This window comes from Ciona intestinalis, unplaced genomic scaffold (genome assembly GCF_000224145.3).
Source record: "Ciona intestinalis unplaced genomic scaffold, KH HT000177.2, whole genome shotgun sequence".
Taxonomy (NCBI): domain Eukaryota; kingdom Metazoa; phylum Chordata; class Ascidiacea; order Phlebobranchia; family Cionidae; genus Ciona; species Ciona intestinalis.
In genome coordinates, this window is record NW_004190499.2 from 112,544 (window position 1) to 136,792 (window position 24,249).

The window sequence follows — 24,249 nt, forward strand, 5'->3', positions numbered from 1 at the left end:
GTTAAAACGTGGCTGTTAAACCTTACAGTGGGTTGCAAATGTTTAAATAAAATAAATTAAAACTTCTACTGTTATGACATCACAATCTGTTTGAATTGAAAGCACTTGGCAATAACAACACTAAAAGTGCTGGCTCATTGTGATGTCATAGGGGTTTATTTATAACATCATAATGACTTTGTACTGTGCAGTAGATTGGGGTACGATGGTACAGTAGATTGGGGTAAGATGGAACATCTTTTTTTCTTTTTTGTCATCCTATTTAACTGTAAACAAAGCATATTTACAGAGATATACATATCGCAACTGTATTGTCAAAACACAATTACGAAATATTCGATATAATGTGCTAACAGTATTCCATCTTACCCCACAGTAATATAGTCACATACTGACTTATTTGTGCAGTTTATTTGTTTCTGCAATCTTTGTAAAAGTTGAAATACTTGTGATTGTTTGCAGGTGATGACTTACCAACAAGCCACCACACACAAATGGAATCCCTTCGACCTTACCAAGGTGCAGTGTTGCCAGATTTAATGTTTCCAGTGTTTCCCATAAATTAATATTAAAAAAATGCGATTTAAAAAAAAAATTATTTTTATTGTTTAACTTTTTGTTGTGCAACACAATATATCACGTGGTTTACGCATGGTTGCTCGCGGTGACCGAACTTAACCCCGACATGCAGGATTATGACGTCATAATGCATGCGCGTGATGTTGTTTGTCACGTATAAATGTTTGTTGGTTTCGGTAATCGCGTTTTGCACGATTATCCCAAGAAACGTAGACGCTATGTCATTGTGACGTCATGGTTCATTATTCTAATAACTGTCGTACTTTGCCATGCAAGGATAAATAAGTTACATACGTGGTAACTCGTAAGCGGGCACGAGGTGTATGAAACAGAACACCTGTGTTATAACAACCGTCGTTGCCCCGCCATGTGAGGATGAACAAGTTACATCATTTATAGAATATATTACAACCTCCCCACAGACATGGCCACAGGGGGAATTCCCGCTCATCCAAGTCGGCAAGATGGTTTTGAACGAAAATCCTTCCAACTATTTCGCTGAAGTTGAACAGATAGCGTTCTCACCTTCACACATGGTACCAGGGATCGAAGCCAGCCCCGATAAGATGCTGCAGGTATTGTAGCTTAACTATTAATATTGTGTATCGGTCCTACAGTGAGGCACGCCATGGGACCTGGGGTTTAGACCAGAGTTGGCCCATTACTAAAAACTCCAGGTTGGTACCCCATAATCGACCTCACCCGACGTAGAAGTTGTTTAACCCTTGTGACGTCATAGATGATTATAACTTCTAAGAAATGTTGTTTGTGACCGCGGGCGTCCATTGTTCGAATAATATGTAAATTATATTATGAGCGTCCTGCCCTGTGGGCTAAATTAACGCTCGCATAATAACCAGAATATAAAGGTTCATGGCTTCATGCTGCTACCATTGTGGGCGTTTATTTCCTTGGACATTTAACGGTAATTGCTCCAACCCAGTGCCCACTAATGGGTTGTCTAAATAGTCAGCCATTTATAAAACAATTACCCACAAAGTTACACACATGGTAACTTGTAAGCGGGCACGAGCTGTATGAAACAGAACACCCGTGTTATAAAAACTAGTGTCGTTACCCAGCCATGCAAGGATAAACAAGTTACACTCGTTACAGGGTCGCTTGTTCTCGTACCCCGACACCCATCGTCATCGCCTCGGTAGCAATTACCTGCAGATCCCAATCAACTGCCCGTTCAATGTTCGTGGGGGGAAGGTGAACAATTACCAACGGGATGGCCCGCAATGCGTTACTGACAACTCAAGTAAGTATATATAAGTATTTAGGATGTGGGGTTTATGCCAAAGCTGCTCCGACGACTACTTCTGTGCGTGCGAAGAAACGTGCTGCATGTATCACTGTCCGGCGTATTTTTAATAGTTTTAAATGTATTGTAAATTTATCCTCGCATGGCCGGCAAACGTGTTGTGTTTCATACACCTCATGTTATTTATCACGTATGTAACTTTGTGTGCCACCACACACCTAATCCCAACCTATATATGTAGAGGGCGCACCAAACTATTACCCGAACAGTTTCAACGGACCGCTAGATGGCGCCCACACGTGCCCAGCTTCTCGTAAACAAACATCGCTTCACGTTGACAGACAACCAGCTTCTGACGTCAAGAAATACAACTCAGCTGATGACGATAACTTTACACAGGTGATTGTTACGTCATTATGTTTATGTTTGTTACGTCATTATGTTTAGTTATGACGACATAGTGGAACATTAACTCTATTGTTCGTTGACAATCAAATTTCCGCGGTATCGTTTCTTCGAACGCGTGTTTGCTTAATTTTTAACAACTTGACTTATTGTTTTATTTATTTTTTTAAAAAACGGCGGCAAAGATCAAATTATTTAAAACAACAAGGAATTAGCGGCAAAATAACAGTCGTTTAAAACACGCTACGGTTAAAAAGTATGTAAGCGTACTTTGAAATATAGATTGCGACGCAGCGATTCCCGTACATGTGCTGTTTGCTGTTGCATATTGGAGGTTTCATTAAAATATATTCCAGAGGGCCACAATTAGAACAAGTATATAACATTTTTTGTAACGGTGGCAAGGCATTTCTATAAGGCCCACGTTTACACCGTTGTAATTATGTTATGAAAAAAACTGTTTTAATAAATTACGTCATGGTTTAATTACGTCATCATCCTATACGTCATCGCAGGTTGGAACATTCTGGCGTAAAGTGTTGAACGAAGCCGAACGCAAGAGATTGGCGGAAAACATCGGAAATCATATGAAGGCCGCCCAACCGTTCCTACAAAAGCGTGCGGTATGTAGCGACGTCTAGCGGATGGACTTTTTAACTTTGTTTAACGTCGTTGTTTCTACAGATCGCCAACTTTGCGGCGGCAGATCCTGAATTCGGAGCCATGATTCAAGCTGTCATCGATAAAGCCGCTGCTAAAATGTAAATGTCGTCATCATTTTATGACGTCATCAATATAATTACGTCATCATTTTAAAAACGTCATCAGAAATAATTTTATCAAAGTTTGACCAAAGTTGCCTTAAATAATCAGTTGTAAAATAAGTTAATTTCATTCCTTTGGGACCATGGTCACATTAAGCACTTAGCTTACCAACTTATGCAGGAAACTACATTGGTTTATCATTGTGTATATTTAACATGAGATGTAATCAGATCATTCAGCTTGTGTATGTTTGAACTAATGTTGTGTTGCTTCATCTAATAATTGCAATAAATGTAAATAACTGATCCATGTAGGAGTTATGTTGGCTTGGCCAGCGACAAATAAAGCTTTCATGTATTGGAAGTAGGGTTCGGGTGTCGGGTGAACTGGTCACCAATTGTCAGTTTTTGCCAGATTTGAAAGAATAAGAGAATAAATAAATGTTAGAATTGTCTGTGACGAAGTAAACGGAATTAAAGCCAAACCTTTCTGAGATTTAATATCATGTAGGTGCACTAGGTTGGGGTAAGATGGGAAGTGTAGGTTGGGGTAAGATGGGAAATGTGGGTTGGGGTAAGATGAGACGTGTACGGAGGGTTAATATGGGACGTGCAGGGTGGGGTAAGATGGGACGTGTAGGGTGGGGTAAGATAGGACACAAAGGAAATAAAGGTATTAGGTGTGCGGATACACCATGCGTGTTTGGTGTATAAGAAGACACTTATGTTATAACTTGACAGTGAGCATAAGGTGTATGAATACACCATGTGTGTCTGGTGTATGAGAAGACACCCATGTTATAACTCGACAGTGAGCATGAGGTGTATGAATACACCATGCGTGTCTGGTGTATAAGAAGACACTTATGTTATAACTCGACAGTGAGCATGAGGTGTATGAATACACCATGTGTGTCTGGTGTATAAGAAGACACCTGTGTTATATCTTGACAGTGAGCATAAGGTGTATGAATACACCATGTGTGTCTGGTGTATAAGAAGACACCCATGTTATAACTCGACAGTGAGCATGAGGTGTATGAATACACCATGTGTGTCAGGTGTATAAGAAGACACACATGTTATAACTCGACAGTGAGCATGAGGTGTATGAATACACCATGTGTGTCTGGTGTATAAGAAGACACCCATGTTATAACTCGACAGTGAGCATGAGGTGTATGAATACACCATGTGTGTCAGGTGTATAAGAAGACACACATGTTATAACTCGACAGTGAGCATGAGGTGTATGAATACACCATGTGTGTCTGGTGTATAAGAAGACACCCATGTTATAACTCGACAGTGAGCATGCGGTGCATAATTCAAAATATTGTAATAAGTTTTAATATGTGTTAGATATCCAGGTAAATACTTGATATCATCCCGTTTAGCAACCGTACAAAGTTGTTCGAGAATAAAGTTAGACAAACGTAAATTACCAAAGTTGTTTCACGACGGGAACAATGTGCATTGGTCATGTTGCATGTTTGGAACAGAAAAGAAGTTTCTAATTAACTAAAATGAGGAAACTAAGATGTTTAAACATGGTCGTTAAGGAGTAGCGCGTAAAGTTCCCTTAAAATTTTAGAAACTTAAAATTCGAAAATACTTTGTTCGGTTGGTGACGTCATAATTGCGGTGTGTTTATTTTCGTAAAAAATATTTTCTAGTTTTTTTTTATTAATCATGGTATGTGGATAGTTGTTTATTGTGTAAGCACTTGTTGTCCCTTAGTTGTCAGTTATACGGAGAAGCTCTTTATTTATAATTGGCAAGTTGAACATTGGACTCAGTTGAGTTGTAAATATGTTTTAATCGTAAGCGTGTTTTAACGACTGTTGTTTTGTCGTCATCGTTTTTATTTCTTGATCTTTGCTACCGTAATTAAAGAGACAATTGAAAGTTATTATTGATTGTGAACAAATGATAGTGGAGGCGTTTTTTGTTAAGTTGCCGAAATGGGTAAAATATGGTCAGCACTTTATGAACTAATGATGTCGTTTAGGCCAAATATATGTTCACGTTGGACTTAATTTTACGTATTTGTGGCACTAGACCTAAAATAAAGATTTGTTAATTTTGTTCCAGGTGTAAAAATGTCTTCCAATGCATCAGTGGCATCATCTGTTCATAGAAATAACATATTAGGCCCCGAGGAAACAGATTTATGGGAGTTGTGTTACTATGGGGGATTAACCGTCGACCCACAGGTGTTTAAGATCCTACTTGACCTTCTACACATGGACATTCACCCCAAAGCTGTGTTAGAAGTCTTGAAGGAAGTAACTTCTCACTCGAAATATTCAAAACCTGCGGCAAAAGATCCGAAAATAATACCAGAAAAAAATTCAGACGAAAAATTAAACTCTGTTGAAAAGAAATCGAAACCGAACGTGGAAGTTTCGAAATCGCAACCAAAGCCAAGAGTGACATCTAGTGGTGAAAGTAAGAATGTTAAAAAAGTTTCATCGAAAGTTGGGGCAAGGTCGAGCGCATCAGAGCAAAGAACGAAGAAAAAATGATTTTGTGAAATTTATTTGTTTTAATGCTTCCATTGTACGTTTGTTTCATAGATTTGTGAAAGAAAATGCCCGCTGCAATCAGGATGTTTTGGTCGTCTTACACAATGCCTTATTTTCACTATAACTACATTTGTTTGTAATGTTTTCTTGTGCTTCCATTTCTTACAACACGGGATCGAAAATGTGCGCAACGAGTATTGAAACTGGTCATTAGTTCGATCCATTTTCGCAATGCCTTCTATTTGCCACTGTTATAGTTTTATAGATGGTGATACTGCGACCTGGTGTTTATAAAATTCATTCGAATAAAGGAATCTTGTTCTTGTAATATAAATATTTTGTACGGTATTTCTAGAATCGTAGGTTTAATAAACAATGAGTGAAAACCTGTCGACCATACATGCCGTTCCAGCAAGTTCTGTGCGTTTGACCACGACCAAGTCAACAATCACTAAGAAGAATGCAAAGAAAGGGGTTTGTGATGTCATAATTTGGATAACTTTGTTTTGAAATATACAATTTTGAAAAGAATAAATAAATTAAACAATGTTTAATAAATAACAAAACTATATATATTACTAAAAATTACTTTAAAAAGGTTTCAAAATAAAAAAAAGTAATCCTGGATATTTTATAAATACATTATGTTTCTAAAATAACTTTTGTTGTTCCACAGCCTAGGAGCGAAGAAAAGTGGTCTTGGTGCTCATAAAGTAACCAAAGCTGATTTTGAAAAACTAGAGAAAACGGCCGAGATTCTGGATAGTTCGAAATCTAAAGTTGAAAATAATGAATCGATGAATGAACCAGTTAGGTGGGTGGGGGTGGTTATTTATGGGTTTTCTAAACAACATGGGTAACTACACACCGAGTCCGGTTTTAACTAACGCTGCTGCCACCACATTGGGAGCAACTAAACGTCATAATAAATGCTTGCCTCATAAGTGAAGAATACCGAGTTTAATACTGATAGATACACAGGTCTTTGGGCACTTAACAGCAATTGCTCCATCTCAGTGATCACTAATAAGTTGTTTTCCACCACAGCAAGGAATCGTTACGATTGGCGTACCGCGACATTGAAACGAAGGAGAAACAGAACGATGCTCGTATAAGTCGGATGGACGGGAAGCGGAAGGAACAAGCGGAGAGGCTGGGGATGGGGATGGGGAGGACCGGGTGGGTTGATGGGGTGTATTCTATTCTGTATGGGTGATGTCCGTATGGACCTGGGATTTAGGCCAGATTTGGCCCATTACCCCAACATCCTTGTACGTTCGGAAGTGACGTGCTAGCGATAGTAAGTTCTTTATTCATGTTCCGACTCTACTGTGTGCAACTCCCCATTCTTGACCTACAGGACTCCATCATCGGATCTGCGAACTCGTTAAAAAGGGGGGGTGTAGTGGGGGCAGGGTGGGTTAGTAGGGGTAAGGTGAGTTTAAAGGGGGTTAGAGTTGGAGGGGCGCACGGTGGGTTAGTAGTGGTGGGGTGGTATGATTAGGATTCCGGGTTAGGCTTCCAGATTTATGCCAGCTTGGGGGATTATGCAAACACCTTGCTTATAGGATCGATTTGCTTTATGTTTATGAGTACTAACTCTAATTTATTCTTAATATTTGTAAGATTTTTCAATAATCTCTGTTTAACTTGATACTAAACTTTTTCACCAAACTTAACCATTCGTTGGGTTCAAAAATAATAAAATAATACGTATATACATTACATTATTATATATCTTCATTCCCACTCAACTAACCCCTCCCCCCCACAGCGGTGTTTCACATTCCTTGAACATGATGACGATCGACCAAACCAACCCGACCACCAAACCTGCCAGGAAAGGGCGCTATGAGGACAACAACGACACTTTTTACGACGCATTTTTTTCCTCCCCAAAGTAATAAAGTCCCCCACATGATGTAGTTTAATATTATATGTTTGTTATTCTGTCTAAATTATTAAAGTTTTATCGTTTGCAAAATATTTTGATTCTTGTGTGAAAATTTACATCAAATTTGTTTTTATCGTTTTGTTTCAAATTTTGAATATTTTTCTACAAAATGTTCCAGTTTACGAAATACCTTGTGTCACCAACAACACCCAATTTGGTGCAAAACAAAATTAATTTCCAACAAAACATCCCGAACCACCATGTGTGTCCTATATAACATCCCTCGTACCAAATCCATGGTATTTATAAAACCACAAAATTGTAAGATCAACAATTTTATATTTAATAATACAAATAGTTGGACACCTTTTTGTTTTTAGTTTATTACTTAAACTGCAATTGCACCCCCACATCAACCCATGTACCCCCCTATTTACCCCTGACGTACCCCATATATTCAATACATTACCCCACACCACTTCCACCCCGCTTATGGTTCTTTAAACACTTTAGGATTAACGGCTGCTTTGTGCGATGAATCTAAACTTTGCAATCATTTTGTTTTAAAATGCTAACTACAACCCCCCCCCACATTACACCTAATCCCCCCCATAGCATCTACTTACACTTGAACTCGCATATTACACGCCAACATTACAAACTCCCACCCAAACCTATATTTGCTCCCGTCTCCCTCGAACCACCCCGTTATATTTGGCATATTAACCCCATGGTTTAACCCCCTTATCACCCCACCACACCCATGTTACAACGCAACATCATCCCAAACTCCTGAAACCCCCCTTCCACCCCAAACTACCCCTGATATTTGGCGCATATATTCTTTATATTTCCTGAGTTTTGTTTTATTTTCAAAATAAATCCACGAATTGTTGAAACTTGTTTTTATGTTCCAGGAGTAGGTGGGAAAGTGATCCAGAAGACGAGATTGCGAGGAAAAAGTTTTCCGGGAGCAGTGTTGACCAAATGTCAACATTTTCAACTGGCAACACTGGATCAAAGTCAGAATCGGGGAACAACAACAGGTTGTTGAATATATCTTGTCGGACATACACAGGGAAAAGTTAAATCTTTGTTTTACAAGATTGTAAAAAATGCATGTTAAGAACCATTTCATACTTTTACCCACCAACTGTTGTTTTGCTGCTAATTCCCTTCTCTTAGTTGTTTTATTTAATATCTGATTTTTCCAAGTGATAACTTATGTCATTTATTCACAATAACCATATATTCCCCCCAGACCCACGAAACCAACCATAACGTACGACAGTCAACCCTTACCCAACAATATGCGTAACAACAAATCTGTTTCATCGGAAATGTTGTTTGGAACGCAATCGGAAGTTTGTATTTTGTTTTGTTTATTACCATTGTAACTTTGTAAGTGTATTAGGGTAAAATTAACAAAGTATTTATTATCAACGCATTGTAACTTGTAGCAGACACAAGGTGCATGAAACATTAATGTCTTACAAAACTTAAAAAAAAATTGTTAAAAAAACTTCTTTAAACCCCCAGGCATCTGAAGGCCAAAGGTTACGAAAGTTCAAGAACTCAACAGCGATATCTAGTGATGAGTTTTACGATCGACCCCCACAAAGTAACCACGTGCCCGATGTTTCGGATATCAAGGACGGGGTGAAGGAGGGGGTGAAAAGTGTGGCTGGGAAGTTATCGAGTATCGCATCTGGGATCGCAAGTTCCATCCAGGTAGTATCGGTGGTAACATACATGGGTGGCATATGTGATGCTACCATTGTGAGCGTATGTGTCCTTGGGCAAAACACTTAACAACAATTACTCAAACCCAGTGGTCACTAATGGATTTGAATAAATTATCAACCATACATAAAAATAATCACCCACAAATTTACATTTTGTAGAATTAGTTGTTTTTTTGCAGAAATTATTATTATCAGCTTATAAATTCCTTTAGATTAATGTGAAGACTATTTCTCCCCAGGATAGATATGGTTAATGCAGTAGAGTGGGGAGTGGTTGACGTGCCTTCAGCAGTAACAGGCGTTGCAGTTTGTCCCAGTGCAATAACAAGTTGTGTAGATATTCAATGTTGGAATAAAATATCTGTAACTGACGTTTTGCGTGTTGATGACGTCATTTATGACGTGGGGCTTGTTGATGTCGTCACCTATGACGTAGTACGTTTTGATGTCGTACAAATAAATAATATCGAAACCGCGGCAATAAATGTTGTCCCCATTTTAAATCCGACCACCGATCATCCGTTGTAAGACGACACGCGTCACTAGTTGTTACCATAGAAACCGATGACGCAAAATTTACCAAAAAAGGATTTTTTTGTAAAATATAAAAATATCGTTTAAAAGTTAGGTTTATATTGTTGTCGTATAAGGTAGTAAAGCGTAAAAGAAACGCTTAGGTATTTATGATAAGTTGCAGCATATAATTAACGTATAAACTGAATTTACCCCCCAAATGCCAATGTTTTTATAAGTTTTAACTGTTGTGTTGGGTAAAAAAACTTATGTGTTGTAATCATTCCATGTAAAAGGTTTTGGTTAAAGTTAGTTTTAATTCTTAAACAATGGGGGTGGAGTCGAGGGGCAAACCGAAAAATTGGACCAAAAAGTCCCCCCAGCAGTTAAAGAAGATGGGGGCACAACAAAGATCGAGGTGGGTATGTTGTTTCTATGATGTGTGGTTTCTATGTTTATGTGGTTTCTATGTTTGTATGCTTTTGTAGAACTTGTAGTTTTTTTTTTTGTAAATGTGGAAAATATTTCTGGAAATAGTTTGTTTAATGATCTTAAACGACCGATGTTTCATCTTCTATGCAACGAAACATCATCATATCGTAGCATCGCCGAGCCTTGAATTCGTAACCTCTGGACTACAAGCAAAATATTTTGCTGCAGTGCCAGTCAAGCGGGTACGGGTTCGAGGCTTGTGGTTGCTACCCATGTTGTGGATTGTGGTTCACAATGGTAGAATAATCACTGTCGGCATTGTGATATCATGGTTGTTGAAACAAAGTTAGCGACAGCATCAATGTTGGGCCAATAACCCCAATCAAACCCCCCAACACCCCAGGTACTTGGCGTACGAGGAACCCCCTAAAGAGATCCAGGACACGGTTGACTTGACACAGAAACGCGTCAAAGATTTGATTCAAAAACAAAAGAACTCGACGCCGCGTATGAATAATGAGATGGAAATCGATCGACAGAAACACAGCAACCTCATTGGTCAATTAAAGTAATACCAACTTTATGTTTCTGGTTTAAAATGTTTTGTTTGTCTGTGTGATAAAGAACAGCGAATACGACTTGGATTATTGCCCCAAAGTTTGTTCTTTGCCAAGTGTGTTTTAACGACTAATTTGCTAATTCTCTTCGTTGTTTTATTTAATCTTCGCTGTTGTATAATGTATGTTTTTGTTACATCATAATGTGTAAGTTCTCATTGTTACCAACAATTGTTATTATGACATCACAGAGCAGCAGAAGCACGCAACAGAATACGAGTGATGCGACTTCAATACCAAGCCATGCGAGCGCATGAAGTTAAACATCTGATATCTTGTCAGCCCACTTCGCTTAAAGGTGGGGGGGATGTTAACTTATTTAGAAATATGTAGATTTATTTATTGGGTGAATGAATGTAACTTATACATCATCTGTTGGGGTCACATGCAAAGTTACATCTGTGGTAACTCGTGATCGCCCACAAAGTTGTACAAACACCCCCGAGTCAAATAAAACATTATATCTTCACCCAGCACTCCGATTCGAAGCCCTTGTGCCCCCCTACACCAATAACCGTAACCCCGGCGATCATTTGGACAAGCTTGATCGAGCACGAGTTGAGTCGATATTAGAGGATGAAAACGGGATAACTACAAACCGAAAACTTGATTAAGATTTCTATTATTGCAGTATTTATGTTATTTTTGTGTGTAGTAGGTTGGGGTAAGATGGTACATGTTTTCACTCTCTGTATCGCCCCTTAGTAAACAAAGATTATTTACAGAATTTATAACCTCACCCCCCAAAATGGCGTTGTTAATTTTTTGAAAATAAGATCAGTAAATACGGTATATTATGTGCTAATGGCATCCCATCTTACCCCATACTCTATGTACCATCCTACCCCACGCTACAATGAATCATTTACCTAGGTGTCGCTAATGAGTAAACTAATTAAAAAACTTGAATTATTTGTTTTTGTATTTACTCGTGTGTAATAACAGGTGGAGTCGTAAGTAGACGCTCATTATAATTGCTGAGGTTTCGTAATTGTCGGTTGGGCGCGTGGCTGAAGAACGCGCGCTATATAAAGACATGTCTGTGACGTCATTATAACGGCACGCTTGTGACGTCATAAAAAAAGTTTAGCGTGAAATAAAATATTGACAATGAAGTTATTATTACGTCACAGAGGATGATTGTAAAATATTGTTAATGCGTCATAAACAGCATTGTGACGTAACATGTTGAATAGAAAGGGCGACGAGAGACAGCGAACGCCTTTTTCTTTCGCGCTAAAGTCAACACTCCAGACCTTTTGTGTCTTAACAGTTGTGGAACGTTGGAACACATCGTGATTGTGATGTCATAATGGTCTGTGTGGGGTAAGGATAGTCAGTTGTGTTCGAACAATTCAAGTTATGAAGTGTTTGTTACGTATGTATGACGTCGTGTAACGGTCCAGTAAGCAAAGGTATTTGAAATATTCTGTAAATCTTGTTAAGAACAAGTTCCTTTATCTCGTAACAATGGTGTGAATGTTACGTCATAATGGCCTCAGCAGGTGGTCAATGGGATCAAGAGATTATATTGTTACGTAACAATTAAAAGAGATTGTGTGACGCGAAAAACTTCTGGCGTTCGTTAATTATTCATGATGTCACGCTTCGATGGCGCCCGCTTGTGTGTTAGCATTGTACGTCATAATGCAGTTTGTTCTTACTATAAGGCAGGGTTTATGACGTCACAGAGAGCCAGGGTTGTAAAACGCTGCAGCTTCTATTATCGCGTTGAACGCTTTTAGTTAATTGCGACTTTTGGATAATCCGGATTATTGTGATTAATTATGTCGTAACAATGCGCGGTTAAAGCCATGTTTTCGTCATAATAGAACAAACGTCACAATGATCTTGTTTGTCCATTAAGACTACGCGAATATTCGATTAATTGTCTCGAGGGAAATTTAAAGAATTTGTTAAAGTTGCTTCCGCTTAACATAATGCGTTTTATTTACCTTAGAATGCAGTAAAGAAAATCAAAATAATCAAAATGAAGAGGAGGAAATTAGCAGCAAAATAACAGTCGTTAAAATCCGCTATGATAAAAACTACTGGAATGTCAAATAAATCGTGGTTGCTTAACCCACAATAAAGATTCTGAATCAAATTATCTTTGTGTTTTAATTAACTAACTTTGTTTATTGTAAGTTGGATCCACAACCTCGCTTGTGCTTTCTACATATTACAGTTGGTTGGTTGAAAAGTTTGCGCGAAGTTTTGATTTCCAACACTATATATTGTTGTTTGGAGCCCGAAGGCGAAAACATCTTTAACTATCGTCGCGGCTTACGCGGGGATTACGCGGTAATTGAATGTGCGGTTGTGACGTCACAGCAGGGTTGTTTCGTCATAGAGGGCACTCAAAGTTTGAAGTATGGAGCGAAGTTTCGATTATTATGTTAGAATGTGCGTTTGTTCCACACCATTGTAGGTGAATGGGGTTTGTGACGTAACAATCCTTTCACGCGAAGTCGCGCGCTTGGTTAATTGTCAATTGTTGAAAGGTGGTGGGGTAAGATGGTTCGTGGGGTAAGATGGTTTGTGGGGTAAGATGGTACATGGGGTAAGATGGTTTATGGGGTAAGATGGTTTGTGGGGTAAGATGGTTTGTGGGGTAAGACGGTTTGTGGGGTAAGATGGTTTGTGAGGTAAGATGGTACATGGGGTAAGATGGTTTATGGGGTAAGATGGTGTGCGGGGTAAGTTGGCACTAACTTCATTGTTTCTTAGGTTAGATCAATAACATAGGTGATGACGTAATATTAACTTGCCAAATATGGATATTAAACTTGGGATAATTATCTTATGTTGCGTCATATCGGAAGTTTCAACATCTAACGTTCACCCACAATGTCGGCCCGTCACCTTACCCATGTGTTTACGGAACGACAATGAAAGAAACAAAGGAATAAAATGGATTTATAACGAAACTACATTCCCAAACTTTAACAACGACGCTTCTGAATCTGAAGTCGAAATATCGTTGAGTTTGCTTCATCCGTTGTTATCGACTTCATGTTCGAGATATTTAGAATTATTCCTGTGTTCGGTGTTCTCGCCGGCGTGCATGGGGGGCGGTGTGGTCCCACCGTGTCGTTCCCTGTGCGAAGTGGTGTTCGATGATTGCGCTGAAGTTGTCGAAGCTTTTGGGATAATTTGGCCCCAGAGGTTACATTGCGATAATTTCCCTCCACAAAACGGGGGCAAAATGGTTGACACAGGAAGTGACACGTGGGGCAAGATGGTTGTTAGTCGAAGTTCGTGGTTGGTGTGGGGGGAAGCATTGTTGGGGGATGGGGAGGTGAGGTTTGGAAATAATTATTAACATCGCTTGTGAAAACACTGAAGATGGTTTTAGTTTTCGATCCAAAACTTTTAAAGTAAAGATAATTTTGCTGTTAATTGCGTTTGTGTTAAATCTGTCCAAAGAATCCAGGCTTTACCTGAACATCTTACTCACACCTTGCTGGCAATTTCCCCCAATTTTTTTACCTCAATAATCAACAAAGATTTTAAAATCTTTCTTGTCAAGAGGAAAAGTGAAAATAAGTCGGTAATATTGTTACCAACATATGTAGTGACCTTATTTAGTAGTAACGACATGATTACGTAATTAATGATGTCACCCTTCCAGGTTTGCATCCCATTGAGCGGTGATGATGTCATTACCCCAGCATTGTCGCAAAACAACCAGGAAATCGACAACGTTACGAAATATCCGGGCGAATATGGTTTACGATGCCCCGCCCAGCTGACAGCCCCACCCAATGAGCCTGGGTGAGTCATCACATATTATATTAATAGTGAGGACCAAGTGATATGAAATATATAACAAGTTTAAATCAACCAATAGTTTCCCACAAGATATATTTCACCTAGATCTCATATTCAAATAGAAGGTTCATATATTAATTATCGTTAATATATTATTAATTTTGGTTGTTATTACATTATTAATAAATATGATTCTTACCCCACAGATACACTTTCCTGGGAATGCAGGGTTGCGGGGCCCCATGCCCAAATATGTACATGGGTGATGATGAGTTGATGTTGGTCCGATACATAATATGCGTCCTCGCATCGTTATGTGCGTTGGTGACGTCGTTCGTGTTGTTCACGTTCGCTATTGATACAAACAGGTGTGTGATGTCATAACTTTGTACGATTATGATGTCATATAAAAAATATATTTGAACACAAAAGTTCAGGGTATGTAAAAATCAAATTAAAACAAAAGTCATCCGACAAATTGTATCTAATTGCATGTAATATAAATATGCGTTGATGAATCCTAGCAGGGTATACACGATCCAACCTATGCGGTGGTTTATCAAGAGGTTCCATTATATGTCATTATCTAAATATGACATCATAATGAACAAACAATAATTAAAGTCATGATAATTAACAATATTCGTAGGTTCCGATACCCAGAACGGCCGATTGTTTTCTATGCTGCCGCTTATTTTGTCATCTCCGTTATTTTCCTCGTTGGTTTCGCGTTGGGGTCCGATGTAGCTTGCAAGCATGAGGTAATTATGATGTCATTAATATTTGACCATTGTGACATCATAAATATTTGACCGTTGTGACATCATAAATATTTGACCGTTGTGACATCATAAATATTTGATAATTAAATTATTGATTATTAGATAATGGACGAGAACAATATAGTGATACAGGGGGCTGTGGTGGTGGAGGGCCCGAGGGATCGGGCGTGTACGATCGTGTTCATGATACTCTACTTCTTCACAGGTGAGTTATGGGGGAGGGGGTTGTGTGGGGGCCAGGGGTTTAGGCCACGGTTGGCTCATTACCCCAACACCCAGGGTGCTACTAACATGGCCAAATACAGCATAGACCAGAGTTGGGTCGTTCACCCAAAGTTGTCGTTAACCCAAAGTAAAACTGATGTATCCATCTAAATGAATCAACAACACATGGTTTTTAAAAATCTAAATATTGCGACTTAGCGCACAGCAGGCAGATAAAGTGTTGATAAGATGTGGCTGATAAACCTTGTCTGGAGGTCAATGACACTCAATGTTTATGAAACTAATCTCGTGTAAAAGAACAAACAAACATTATCTTTGGTTTGTCATGATAAACAATGCTCAATATGTTACATTGTGATGTCACAGTAGTATATTATTTCTATGACTGTTCAATATATATATTAACTCAAGCTCTTTCCTACACCTTTTATCCATAGCTTGTTCCAACAACTGTCCTTTTGCTGCCGATTTCCTTCTCCTTATTGTTTTGATTAATTTGATCTTTACTATATGATGTTTAAAGAAATAATAACATGTACAGTAAAACGTTACAATGTTTAATAGGAACAGCTGATGTATACGACAGGATTTTCATTCAAACATGGTGCCGACCACAATGGTCCTGAAATGTGTGTTTTTTCACCTAATATATGATTTTCATGTCCACAGTGAATGGCACCATCTGGTGGTTGATTCTCACCGTAACGTGGTTGCTTGCAGCGGGGTTTAAATGGGGAAGCGAAGCAATTGAGAAACACCATCTCTATTATCATGGGTTGGCATGGGGGATTCCTGCTGTTCAAACTATGGTTGTGGTTACAACAGGAAAGATTGAAGGAGATAATATTGCAGGTGATTGGGTTGTTAACTCAATATAGGTTTATATTATGGGTTTAGCGGGGTTTAGTGTTTTAAAGACTGTTGTATTGTTGGTTCTTCTCTCTTCGTTGTTTCAATTAATTTGATTTTCACTTTCGTATTCGAACAGATAAACAACATTTTGTTCCATTATCGCTTGCACCGGATACTCTGATTAATTATTTAGTGTTTGTGACGTCATAAACTGCAGCTATGTCATGTGTTCTAGTCCATTCTATGCAAATGTTGCGTCACAATAAATACTTTTTGTTCTGTTCTATATGGGTGAGGTTTTTGTGAAGGATCCAGGATTAAGGGCCAGAGTTGCTTCACTACTTGCGTATTCTGTTCTATATGAGTGAGGTCCCAACACCTAGGGTGCTTATGTGCGAAGTTCATTAATAAAGTATTATGACATCATATAAACGGCTTATTACATCACAGGTGTTTGTTTCGTTGGATTATACGACAGCGATGGACTTCGGTTTTTACTTCTGCTACCGATGTCGTTCTATTTGTTGGTTGGGATGTTCGTGCTACTAACTGGTGGGAATTATTTGTGTCTTGAACACAGTAACATTGTTGGGTGTTGGGGTAATTAGGGAACTCTGGCCTAAATCTTCGAACAAAGGCCTTACCCATATAAAATGAAAACCAGAATATCCGTGTCAACACTGGTGATTTATAGCTGGCAACACTTCACGATGTTTGTGAGCAAACAATCGACCTTATCTCTAAGTTCATTATGACATCACACAACAAACATTGTTGTTCAAATAATGGCAGCGATAACATCATGTGTGACGTTACTATACATTACTTGGGTTCAACATTTGTATCCTGGGTTTAACAGCCATGGTTTTATTTGACACTTTTAATAAAGTAGTTTTACTCGTAGCGTGTTTCAACGATTGTTGTTTTGCTTCCTTCTCTTTGTTGATCTATTACTCAAAAATTCATTATGACATCACAGGCTTCATTTGTTTGAACCGCGTGCGCAAGAGTCTTCATGATGATGAAACAAACAAGAAGAAACTCGCAAAGTTTATGCTGAGAATCGGGGTCTTCAGTATTCTGTATATTCTACCACAGGTGGGTGTGGTGGTAGAATTATTTACACACAAGGCTAGTTGCTGCCATTGTGGCGTATGTGTCTTTGGGCAAGACGCTTAACGTCAATTGCTCCAACCCAGTGGTCACTAATGGGTTTCCCAAATTATCAGCCATACATAAAAACAATCACCCACAAAGTTAGATACGTGGTAACTTGTAAGCGGGTACGAGATGTATATAACAAAAACTCGTGTTATAACGACTGTCCTTACAAAAATGAACAAGCTACATCCATTCACAATTACAGTTGGCGTTAATTGCGATTTACGCGATCGAAGATTCGAACCGAAAGTCGTGGGAGTCGGCTTGGTTTGTTCGAAACTGTGGCCGGTACGGGGTGCCGTGCCCCAACCTACCGCACCCGGTGGCACAACTAGCACAAGGTATGTTTACATTTTCTCCAATTCATTTTAATTAGTTTTAATTAACCACAACTCACTGTGAGTTTATTGTATGTTAGGTTTAGCAGCCAAGCTCTTATTTTACACTTTTCTCAAGTAGTTTTCACCCATAGCGTATTTTAACGACTGTCGTTTTGCTGCTAATTCTCTTTCTCTTCTTTGTTTTAATTAATTTAATATTCGCTACCGCATTAGATAAGATAAATAAAAGTAATGTTAAGACATCACAAGTGTTCTAATGGCATCACCACTTGCAGGGAATCCCCTACCAGGAGTTTTTATATTCTGTATGAAATACATCATGACGTTGATAGTGGCGTTACCCCCTTTGTTTTGGGTGGCTAGTAAGAAGACGATGGCGTCGTGGAAGGAGGCCGTCACTAAGCAACGGTGAGTAACGTCATATATTGCGCATTTATGTAAACTTTCTTCCCAATGTTAGTCTAACATAGAAATAATTAAACATAAATGGCTCGTTATTTGTTTGTTGCTGTAGCGACTTAGTTGTAAGCGTGTTTTAACAACTTTTGTTTTGTCGTTGTATCCCATTTCACGGTTTAAGCTACTTCTTAGTTCTTTGGTATCTGGAAGATAAATTATATACTTAGATAAATAGAGATAAATATTATAAATATCTGCTTAGGCCTAAGTTTATAATATAATATTATCATGTTGTATGGCATACGCAGATGTATGGACGATGGCAACCCACTAAGTGTCACACAAACCCAACTACTCAACGACTCCAACAACGGACCCCATGCTCGCGATGCTGTTCGTAAACAACAATCCAAACACAGTGATGTCATATTTGGGGGGTTAGGGGGTTTCCAGGGGTCCTCCGCGTCAATCGCCGCTGCGGAAGCTATGACATCATCAAGGGCAAGAGGTATGTGACTTTTTTATCTATTTTTTGAATCGTTTTTTATTTTTTGAATTTGTGACGCCCTCTTATACACTTTCGCTTTAGCAACCACACATTTATTTGACGAATAGTTTTTAAACTTTTTACCCATAGTGTTTTAAGGACTTTTATTTGTTGCTCATTCCCTTCTATTCGATGTTTCAATTAGTTTGATTTTCGCTATTCTATAAGAAGAGATAAATTAAGCTTACGTTTTAGTATGTATATATATATAAATTAAATGTTACATATATAAATTAAATGTTCATAAATTAAAATTTTGTTTGCAGCCCGCCAGGAATTATGGGAGGATATGACATCAACTGACTCCACGTTATCAAGTCGGTCAGAATCGACTTTGGCCAAAGTTTTGGAATACGAATCTCATAAAAATAAAGGAAGGAGAGTGGTGGGGCGTCGGCGACATAATCAGGGCCACCCCTTACCCCTCACCCATAACCCTGATGAGGGGGAAAACAATAGAGAAGTGGATGATGTCATAAACAAGCCCGTTCCTATAAAGATGGAGCGTAACAATAGAATTGATGATGTCATAAGTTCACAATCGCGCTCGTTAAGCGACGTAACACGCCCCCAAAGCTCTGTGACATCACAACCAGGGAGACCTGATGTGGTAAAGAAACAACTTTCGATTTCTCGAAGCGATGCGACACGTTCTGTCCCAGATATCATCAAAACAACGGAACTGTCACCACCATTGTTGCGCAACAAACCTGAGATTCCTCGGAAACCGAAACTTTCGCTCGCCAAACCGAACACTTCTGGTCGAGTTCTTGAAGTTTAAAAGTCATTTCCCGCTCGCACTTATTAGTGACGTCATTTACCCCGTGACGTCATCACCTCCGTGACGTCATTAACCCCTTGAAGTCATTGTGTTCAACCTACTGTGCATGAGTAACCATAGAAATCGTACTAAAAGAAAGGTTTTCGAAAACGCAAAATTCACCAAATCATAAATTGTTCCACTGTGCCATTAAATAGATTCTATTACGTCGTGTGTGTGGTGCATGACGTCATACGTGACGTCGTTTTTTAGGTTTTTAGAAAATGGCGATTTTGGCAAAAGTACTAAATGTACCAAATGTTTGGTGTTTTTGCCAAGGGTAAACCAGCAGTCATTTGGGACAAGAGTTCAAATTTACGAGACAAAACTATGGGTAAAAAAAGTTGGAGTCCTAAATACTTGTAACAGTTTTTAAATAATTAGTTTTTCAAAACTTAAAACGGAAATTATATATTTTTTTTACACCGAAAAGCAGTTACAGCTGAGTTACAGGTTCTCTCGTATTTAATAAAGAAACTAACAAGAGGAAGTTAGTGAGTGAGAGAGTCTCGTTTGAATCTCTTTGTTTTGATAATTTTCAAACATCAGCTGTTTTGGAACTTTTGAGCTAGTTTAAAATTTTGGTTTGTTGCAATATCGTTTGTTATTTATATAAAATGGACGCCGAATCTGCTTTTAAATTAGTTGGTAACTTTGGAAGATACCAATGTTTTCTTGCAATGCTGTTATTTATGTGCAATGTAAGTATATTAGTGTGTGTTTTGTGGTTAACGTTGCAATTATGTAGCTTTAGGTTTATTGTATGGGTTGCAAACATTGTTGGCTTAAGGTATTACTGAGTGTTGGTGCCTTAATGAGATACATTGGCTTTGTTATTTTTTTTTAATTTAAATTTAGTGGCAATATAAATATATGTATAATAATTACATAAATAAATCTTTATTACAGGTCTATGAATGTTGATAGAAAACCCCTAAATCCTAGGTCCCATGGCGTGTCACCCGGTGCAAACTTACACATACAGAATAGAATATTATTGTTCGACTTATTCATTACTAAATTACACAGAAACACTTTATTACAGTTTATAGCTGCTGGTCAACTAGTGTTAATGGTGTTGGTTGGAGCGACGCCCAACACTACGATTCCTAACGAACAAAACCTCACCACCATTGTAACAGAGGTATTATATTGTTTCTATGTTGTTAAAGAAGTCCGACGCGATAGCAGACTAGGGGTCATGAGTTTGAGGCTTGATGCTGCTACCATCGTGTGTCTTCGGGCAAAACACGAACGGCAATTGCTCCAACCCTTTGATTACTAATGGGTTGTCCAAAATATCAGCCATACAGAAAACCATCACCCACAAAATTACATATGTGGTAACTCGTAAGCAGGTATGAGGTGTATGAAACAGAACACCCGTGTTATAACGCCTGTAGTTGCCCCGCCATGCGAGGATAAATAAGTTACATACGTGGTAACTTGTAAGTGGGCACGAGGTGTATGAAACAGAACATCCGTGTTATAACGACTGTCGTTACCCCGCCATGCGAGGATAAATAAGTTACATACGTGGTAACTTGTAAGCGGGCATGAGGTGTATGAAACAGAACATCCGTGTTATAACAACTGTAGTTGCCCCGCCATGCGAGGATAAATAAGTTACATACGTGGTAACTTGTAAGCGGGCAGGAGGTGAATGAAACAGAACATCCGTGTTATAACAACTGTAGTTGCCCCGCCATGCGAGGATAAATAAGTTACATACGTGGTAACTTGTAAGCGGGCATGAGGTGTATGAAACAGAACATCCGTGTTATAACAACTGTAGTTGCCCCGCCATGCGAGGATAAATAAGTTACATACGTGGTAACTTGTAAGCGGGCAGGAGGTGAATGAAACAGAACATCCGTGTTATAACAACTGTAGTTGCCCCGCCATGCGAGGATAAATAAGTTACATACGTGGTAACTTGTAAGCGGGCATGAGGTGTATGAAACAGAACATCCGTGTTATAACAACTGTAGTTGCCCCGCCATGCGAGGATAAATAAGTTACATACGTGGTAACTTGTAAGTGGGCAGGAGGTGAATGAAACAGAACATCCGTGTTATAACAACTGTAGTTGCCCTGCTATGCGAGGATAAAAAAGATAATTATTGTTGTAGTTTAATCTTTATGACAAACCATGGGTGGTAGAGTTGACGCAAAGTTTGTTGATGGTCGGTTTCATGGTTGGATGCTTTTGTTTTGGACAAGTAGCGGATGTCTATGGAAGAAGACCCGTGTTGTTGATTGGTTAGTTTGTTTTATCGAATGTTTGAAGCTTGGGGTGGTAAACATATATGATGTCATCCAGGCACTAGTAACTTTATGCCAAACTAGCTCTGCTTGCTTGTATGGAAACCTAACGGGATGTGACACTTATTTAAAAACTGGGGCAACATGGCACCCGGTTTCCCCTAATGTCAACCTATGTTCATGCACCAGTAAGCATGGGCATTAACCCCCAATCCTTATAAACAGGTGGTGGGGTGACGGGTATCTGCGGGATTTGCTCCGGTTTCTGTCAATGTTGGGAAACTTTCGCAGCCACGAGGTTTTTAACCGGGGTGTTCGTGGGGGCGACCTCATCGTCGGCGTTCGTTACCATGTCAGAGTTCCTGGGGAAGTCTACATGGGCAGTTGTTGGTGGGTTGTGTAGCAGATATTTATGCCAGAGTTGGTGTGTGTCGCTCATGGGTTTGTGGGGGTGAACCAGATTAGAATTTTTTTGGAAGGGAAAACTTTTTTAACAATGTTTTTATTGCACTAATTCACAAAAATCCCCCCAACACTCAGTACTAATGCCACCTGATGAACCAGATGTTTAAAGATAAACAGGATGATATTGTTGTTGTTTCATTTTATAATTGTTTCCTCAACAAATGGTAAATTAATAACAAAAGCATAAAGTGAATTATTTAAAAATCATCTACTTGCTTGTATAGACCCCAAACAGCATGCTTCTTTTTGGTTTAAAACTGGTTGCTAAAACACATGATGTCATCCTTGTTGTAATAGTTGGGTAACATGTGACCCCCGACATCTATAACATTACACCCGTGATAATATTATTATTATATCAGCGGCCATCAACCCCTAATAACCTCCAATCACCAGGTTTATTCTACTCGTGTTGTTTCTCGGTCGGAATCATGCTCCTTGCTCTGATTGGTTACCTGGTTCAACAATGGAGGGTTGTTTGTTACATCACAGGGGGGATGTTTATTGCAATGTTGCCACTGTTAATATTATTGTGAGTCATAATAGGGATTGTTTTTATCAGAAAATTAATGTTAATTGTTTTGAATAAATATGATAATTTATATTCTACCATAAGTTCAACAACCTCACTTTTATTTGAAATTCAAGCAGTTTTTACCCAAAGTGTGTTTTAACAACTGTCGATTTGCGCTAATTCCCATCTCTTTATTGTTTCAATTAATTTGGTCTTCGCTATCGTACCCACCCACCACACGAGGTACCAACCCATCAATCAATGTCACTTGTCAACATTGATCCATCAATCACGATTATGGACACTGGGTTTAAATAAAAAACTTTATTGAAACTACATTAAATAGAAATAAAAAAAATTGCATAATGTTGAAATAAAATGAATTACATTAAAATAAAATACATTGTTTGGGTAAAATTATAATTTTTTTTATTTAGATTAATTGAGGTAAAATAAAAGTATGACATCATAAAGAATATTATTTGCTCAGCCTTCCGGAATCCCCCCGGTGGTTATATTCCACGGGCAAAACTGAGGAAGCCGAGAAGATGTTGAAGATGTTCGCGAGGAGGAACGGAAGAGAAGATGGAGGTGGGGGGGGGTTAATATAGGGGTGAAGGGGGTATTGGGGGGGAAGATGGAGGTGGGGGGTTAATATAGGGGTGACGGGGGGTATTGGGGGGGAGATGGCAGGTGGGGGGTTAATATAGGGGTGAAGGGGGGTATTGGGGGGGAGATGGAGGTGGGGGGTTAATATAGGGGTGAAGGGGGGTATTGGGGGTTATTTGGCGGTTTGTATACTGCCTCTGCATTCTGTATTATACATGTGTTGTTAGACTGAGTCTTTGTCCAAACTTTCCCCATGACCCCAACACTCTGACTGTTACACACATCTTAATGAAATGTGCGAATAGTTTGTTTCCCGGCTCCGCTTGTCCAGCAGCATTGCAAAGTCCTGTTTATTGAAGGATATTTAATTATCCTCCCACCAAACACACCTATAGTAGTGGTTAATTAAACATTATCAATCACCCTCAGACATCCACCTAACACCTGCTGAACGAGACACTTCACGTACGCACACACTCGCTGATTTCTTCCGATACAAAATACTCGCAAAGTGGTTGCTTGCCTCAGTGTATATTTGGTAAGTAATTAAATTATAAATCCTTTGAAACTGAAGTTGCGATATCTAGTTCTCTGTTTTACAAGTGAATTATTATATAGAATTTTAAAATGTTTCTTCAAATTTTTGAATAAAAATGTTTTATAAATATTTTTTCCAATCCAATTAATAAATCTTCCAGGTTCACATGCTCCTTGGTATATTACGGGCTCACCATGGGAGCTGCAAGTCTGA

At 38.8% G+C, this 24,249-nt stretch overlaps 6 protein-coding genes across 6 annotated transcripts in view; all 6 read left to right on the forward strand.

Moving 5' to 3' along the window:
- LOC100177352 (catalase-like) overlaps positions 1-3,323 on the forward strand; it is an 8,074-nt gene extending 4,751 nt beyond the window's left edge. The window contains exons 9-14 of the mRNA XM_026839245.1: positions 463-519; positions 1,002-1,154; positions 1,696-1,843; positions 2,088-2,245; positions 2,767-2,874; positions 2,936-3,323. Of these exons, the coding sequence (XP_026695046.1) occupies positions 463-519; positions 1,002-1,154; positions 1,696-1,843; positions 2,088-2,245; positions 2,767-2,874; positions 2,936-3,016 (705 nt within the window). The 3' untranslated portion in view covers positions 3,017-3,323. The remainder of the gene's footprint in view (positions 1-462; positions 520-1,001; positions 1,155-1,695; positions 1,844-2,087; positions 2,246-2,766; positions 2,875-2,935) is intronic.
- Positions 1-5,898, forward strand: part of LOC101243169 (mitotic-spindle organizing protein 2B-like) — a 15,785-nt gene extending 9,887 nt beyond the window's left edge. The window contains exon 2 of the mRNA XM_026839251.1: positions 5,111-5,898. Coding sequence (XP_026695052.1) covers positions 5,118-5,543 — 426 coding nt within the window. The 5' untranslated portion in view covers positions 5,111-5,117 and the 3' untranslated portion in view covers positions 5,544-5,898. The remainder of the gene's footprint in view (positions 1-5,110) is intronic.
- On the forward strand, positions 5,895-9,553 carry LOC100185661 (ADP-ribosylation factor GTPase-activating protein 3-like). The gene is made up of 8 exons (XM_026839250.1): positions 5,895-6,017; positions 6,221-6,357; positions 6,591-6,722; positions 7,318-7,443; positions 8,355-8,483; positions 8,699-8,801; positions 8,977-9,168; positions 9,422-9,553. Exons 1-8 carry the CDS (start codon positions 5,919-5,921, stop codon positions 9,434-9,436), a joined length of 933 nt encoding a protein of 310 aa, XP_026695051.1. The 5' UTR covers positions 5,895-5,918; the 3' UTR covers positions 9,437-9,553.
- Positions 9,554-9,958: 405 nt separating this feature from the next.
- LOC100183298 lies at positions 9,959-11,649 on the forward strand. Its single transcript, XM_002121014.5, has 4 exons — positions 9,959-10,113; positions 10,531-10,695; positions 10,936-11,042; positions 11,219-11,649. The coding sequence occupies exons 1-4, from the start codon at positions 10,025-10,027 to the stop codon at positions 11,356-11,358; spliced, it is 501 nt and encodes a 166-aa protein (XP_002121050.1). The 5' UTR covers positions 9,959-10,024; the 3' UTR covers positions 11,359-11,649.
- A 1,842-nt stretch (positions 11,650-13,491) lies between these two features.
- On the forward strand, positions 13,492-19,809 carry fz3/6 (frizzled receptor). The gene is given in 12 exon segments (NM_001078255.1): positions 13,492-14,045; positions 14,379-14,521; positions 14,725-14,886; positions 15,168-15,279; positions 15,403-15,505; positions 16,195-16,377; positions 16,828-16,929; positions 17,357-17,475; positions 17,744-17,879; positions 18,155-18,287; positions 18,587-18,786; positions 19,092-19,809. Coding segments are annotated over 12 exon segments (2,433 nt in total). The 5' UTR covers positions 13,492-13,520; the 3' UTR covers positions 19,607-19,809.
- A 340-nt stretch (positions 19,810-20,149) lies between these two features.
- Positions 20,150-24,249, forward strand: part of LOC100179299 (solute carrier family 22 member 15-like) — a 6,718-nt gene continuing 2,618 nt past the window's right edge. Inside the window, exons 1-7 of the mRNA XM_002121149.4 lie at positions 20,150-20,346; positions 20,691-20,789; positions 21,778-21,907; positions 22,136-22,300; positions 22,772-22,907; positions 23,380-23,480; positions 23,928-24,036. Of these exons, the coding sequence (XP_002121185.1) occupies positions 20,263-20,346; positions 20,691-20,789; positions 21,778-21,907; positions 22,136-22,300; positions 22,772-22,907; positions 23,380-23,480; positions 23,928-24,036 (824 nt within the window). The 5' untranslated portion in view covers positions 20,150-20,262. The remainder of the gene's footprint in view (positions 20,347-20,690; positions 20,790-21,777; positions 21,908-22,135; positions 22,301-22,771; positions 22,908-23,379; positions 23,481-23,927; positions 24,037-24,249) is intronic.

Excerpts from the sequence above, each read along its gene's own strand:
- LOC100185661 (XM_026839250.1), top strand. The coding sequence starts at position 5,919 with ATGAGTGAAAACCTGTCGACCATACATGCCGTTCCAGCAAGTTCTGTG. Across the intron at positions 6,018-6,220 it reads AGAAGAATGCAAAGAAAGGG|CTAGGAGCGAAGAAAAGTGG; the intron begins GTTTGTGATGTC and ends TTGTTCCACAGC. Across the intron at positions 8,484-8,698 it reads GAATCGGGGAACAACAACAG|ACCCACGAAACCAACCATAA; the intron begins GTTGTTGAATAT and ends TATTCCCCCCAG.
- LOC100183298 (XM_002121014.5), top strand. The coding sequence starts at position 10,025 with ATGGGGGTGGAGTCGAGGGGCAAACCGAAAAATTGGACCAAAAAGTCC. Across the intron at positions 10,114-10,530 it reads GGGGCACAACAAAGATCGAG|GTACTTGGCGTACGAGGAAC; the intron begins GTGGGTATGTTG and ends CCAACACCCCAG. Across the intron at positions 11,043-11,218 it reads TCAGCCCACTTCGCTTAAAG|CACTCCGATTCGAAGCCCTT; the intron begins GTGGGGGGGATG and ends ATCTTCACCCAG.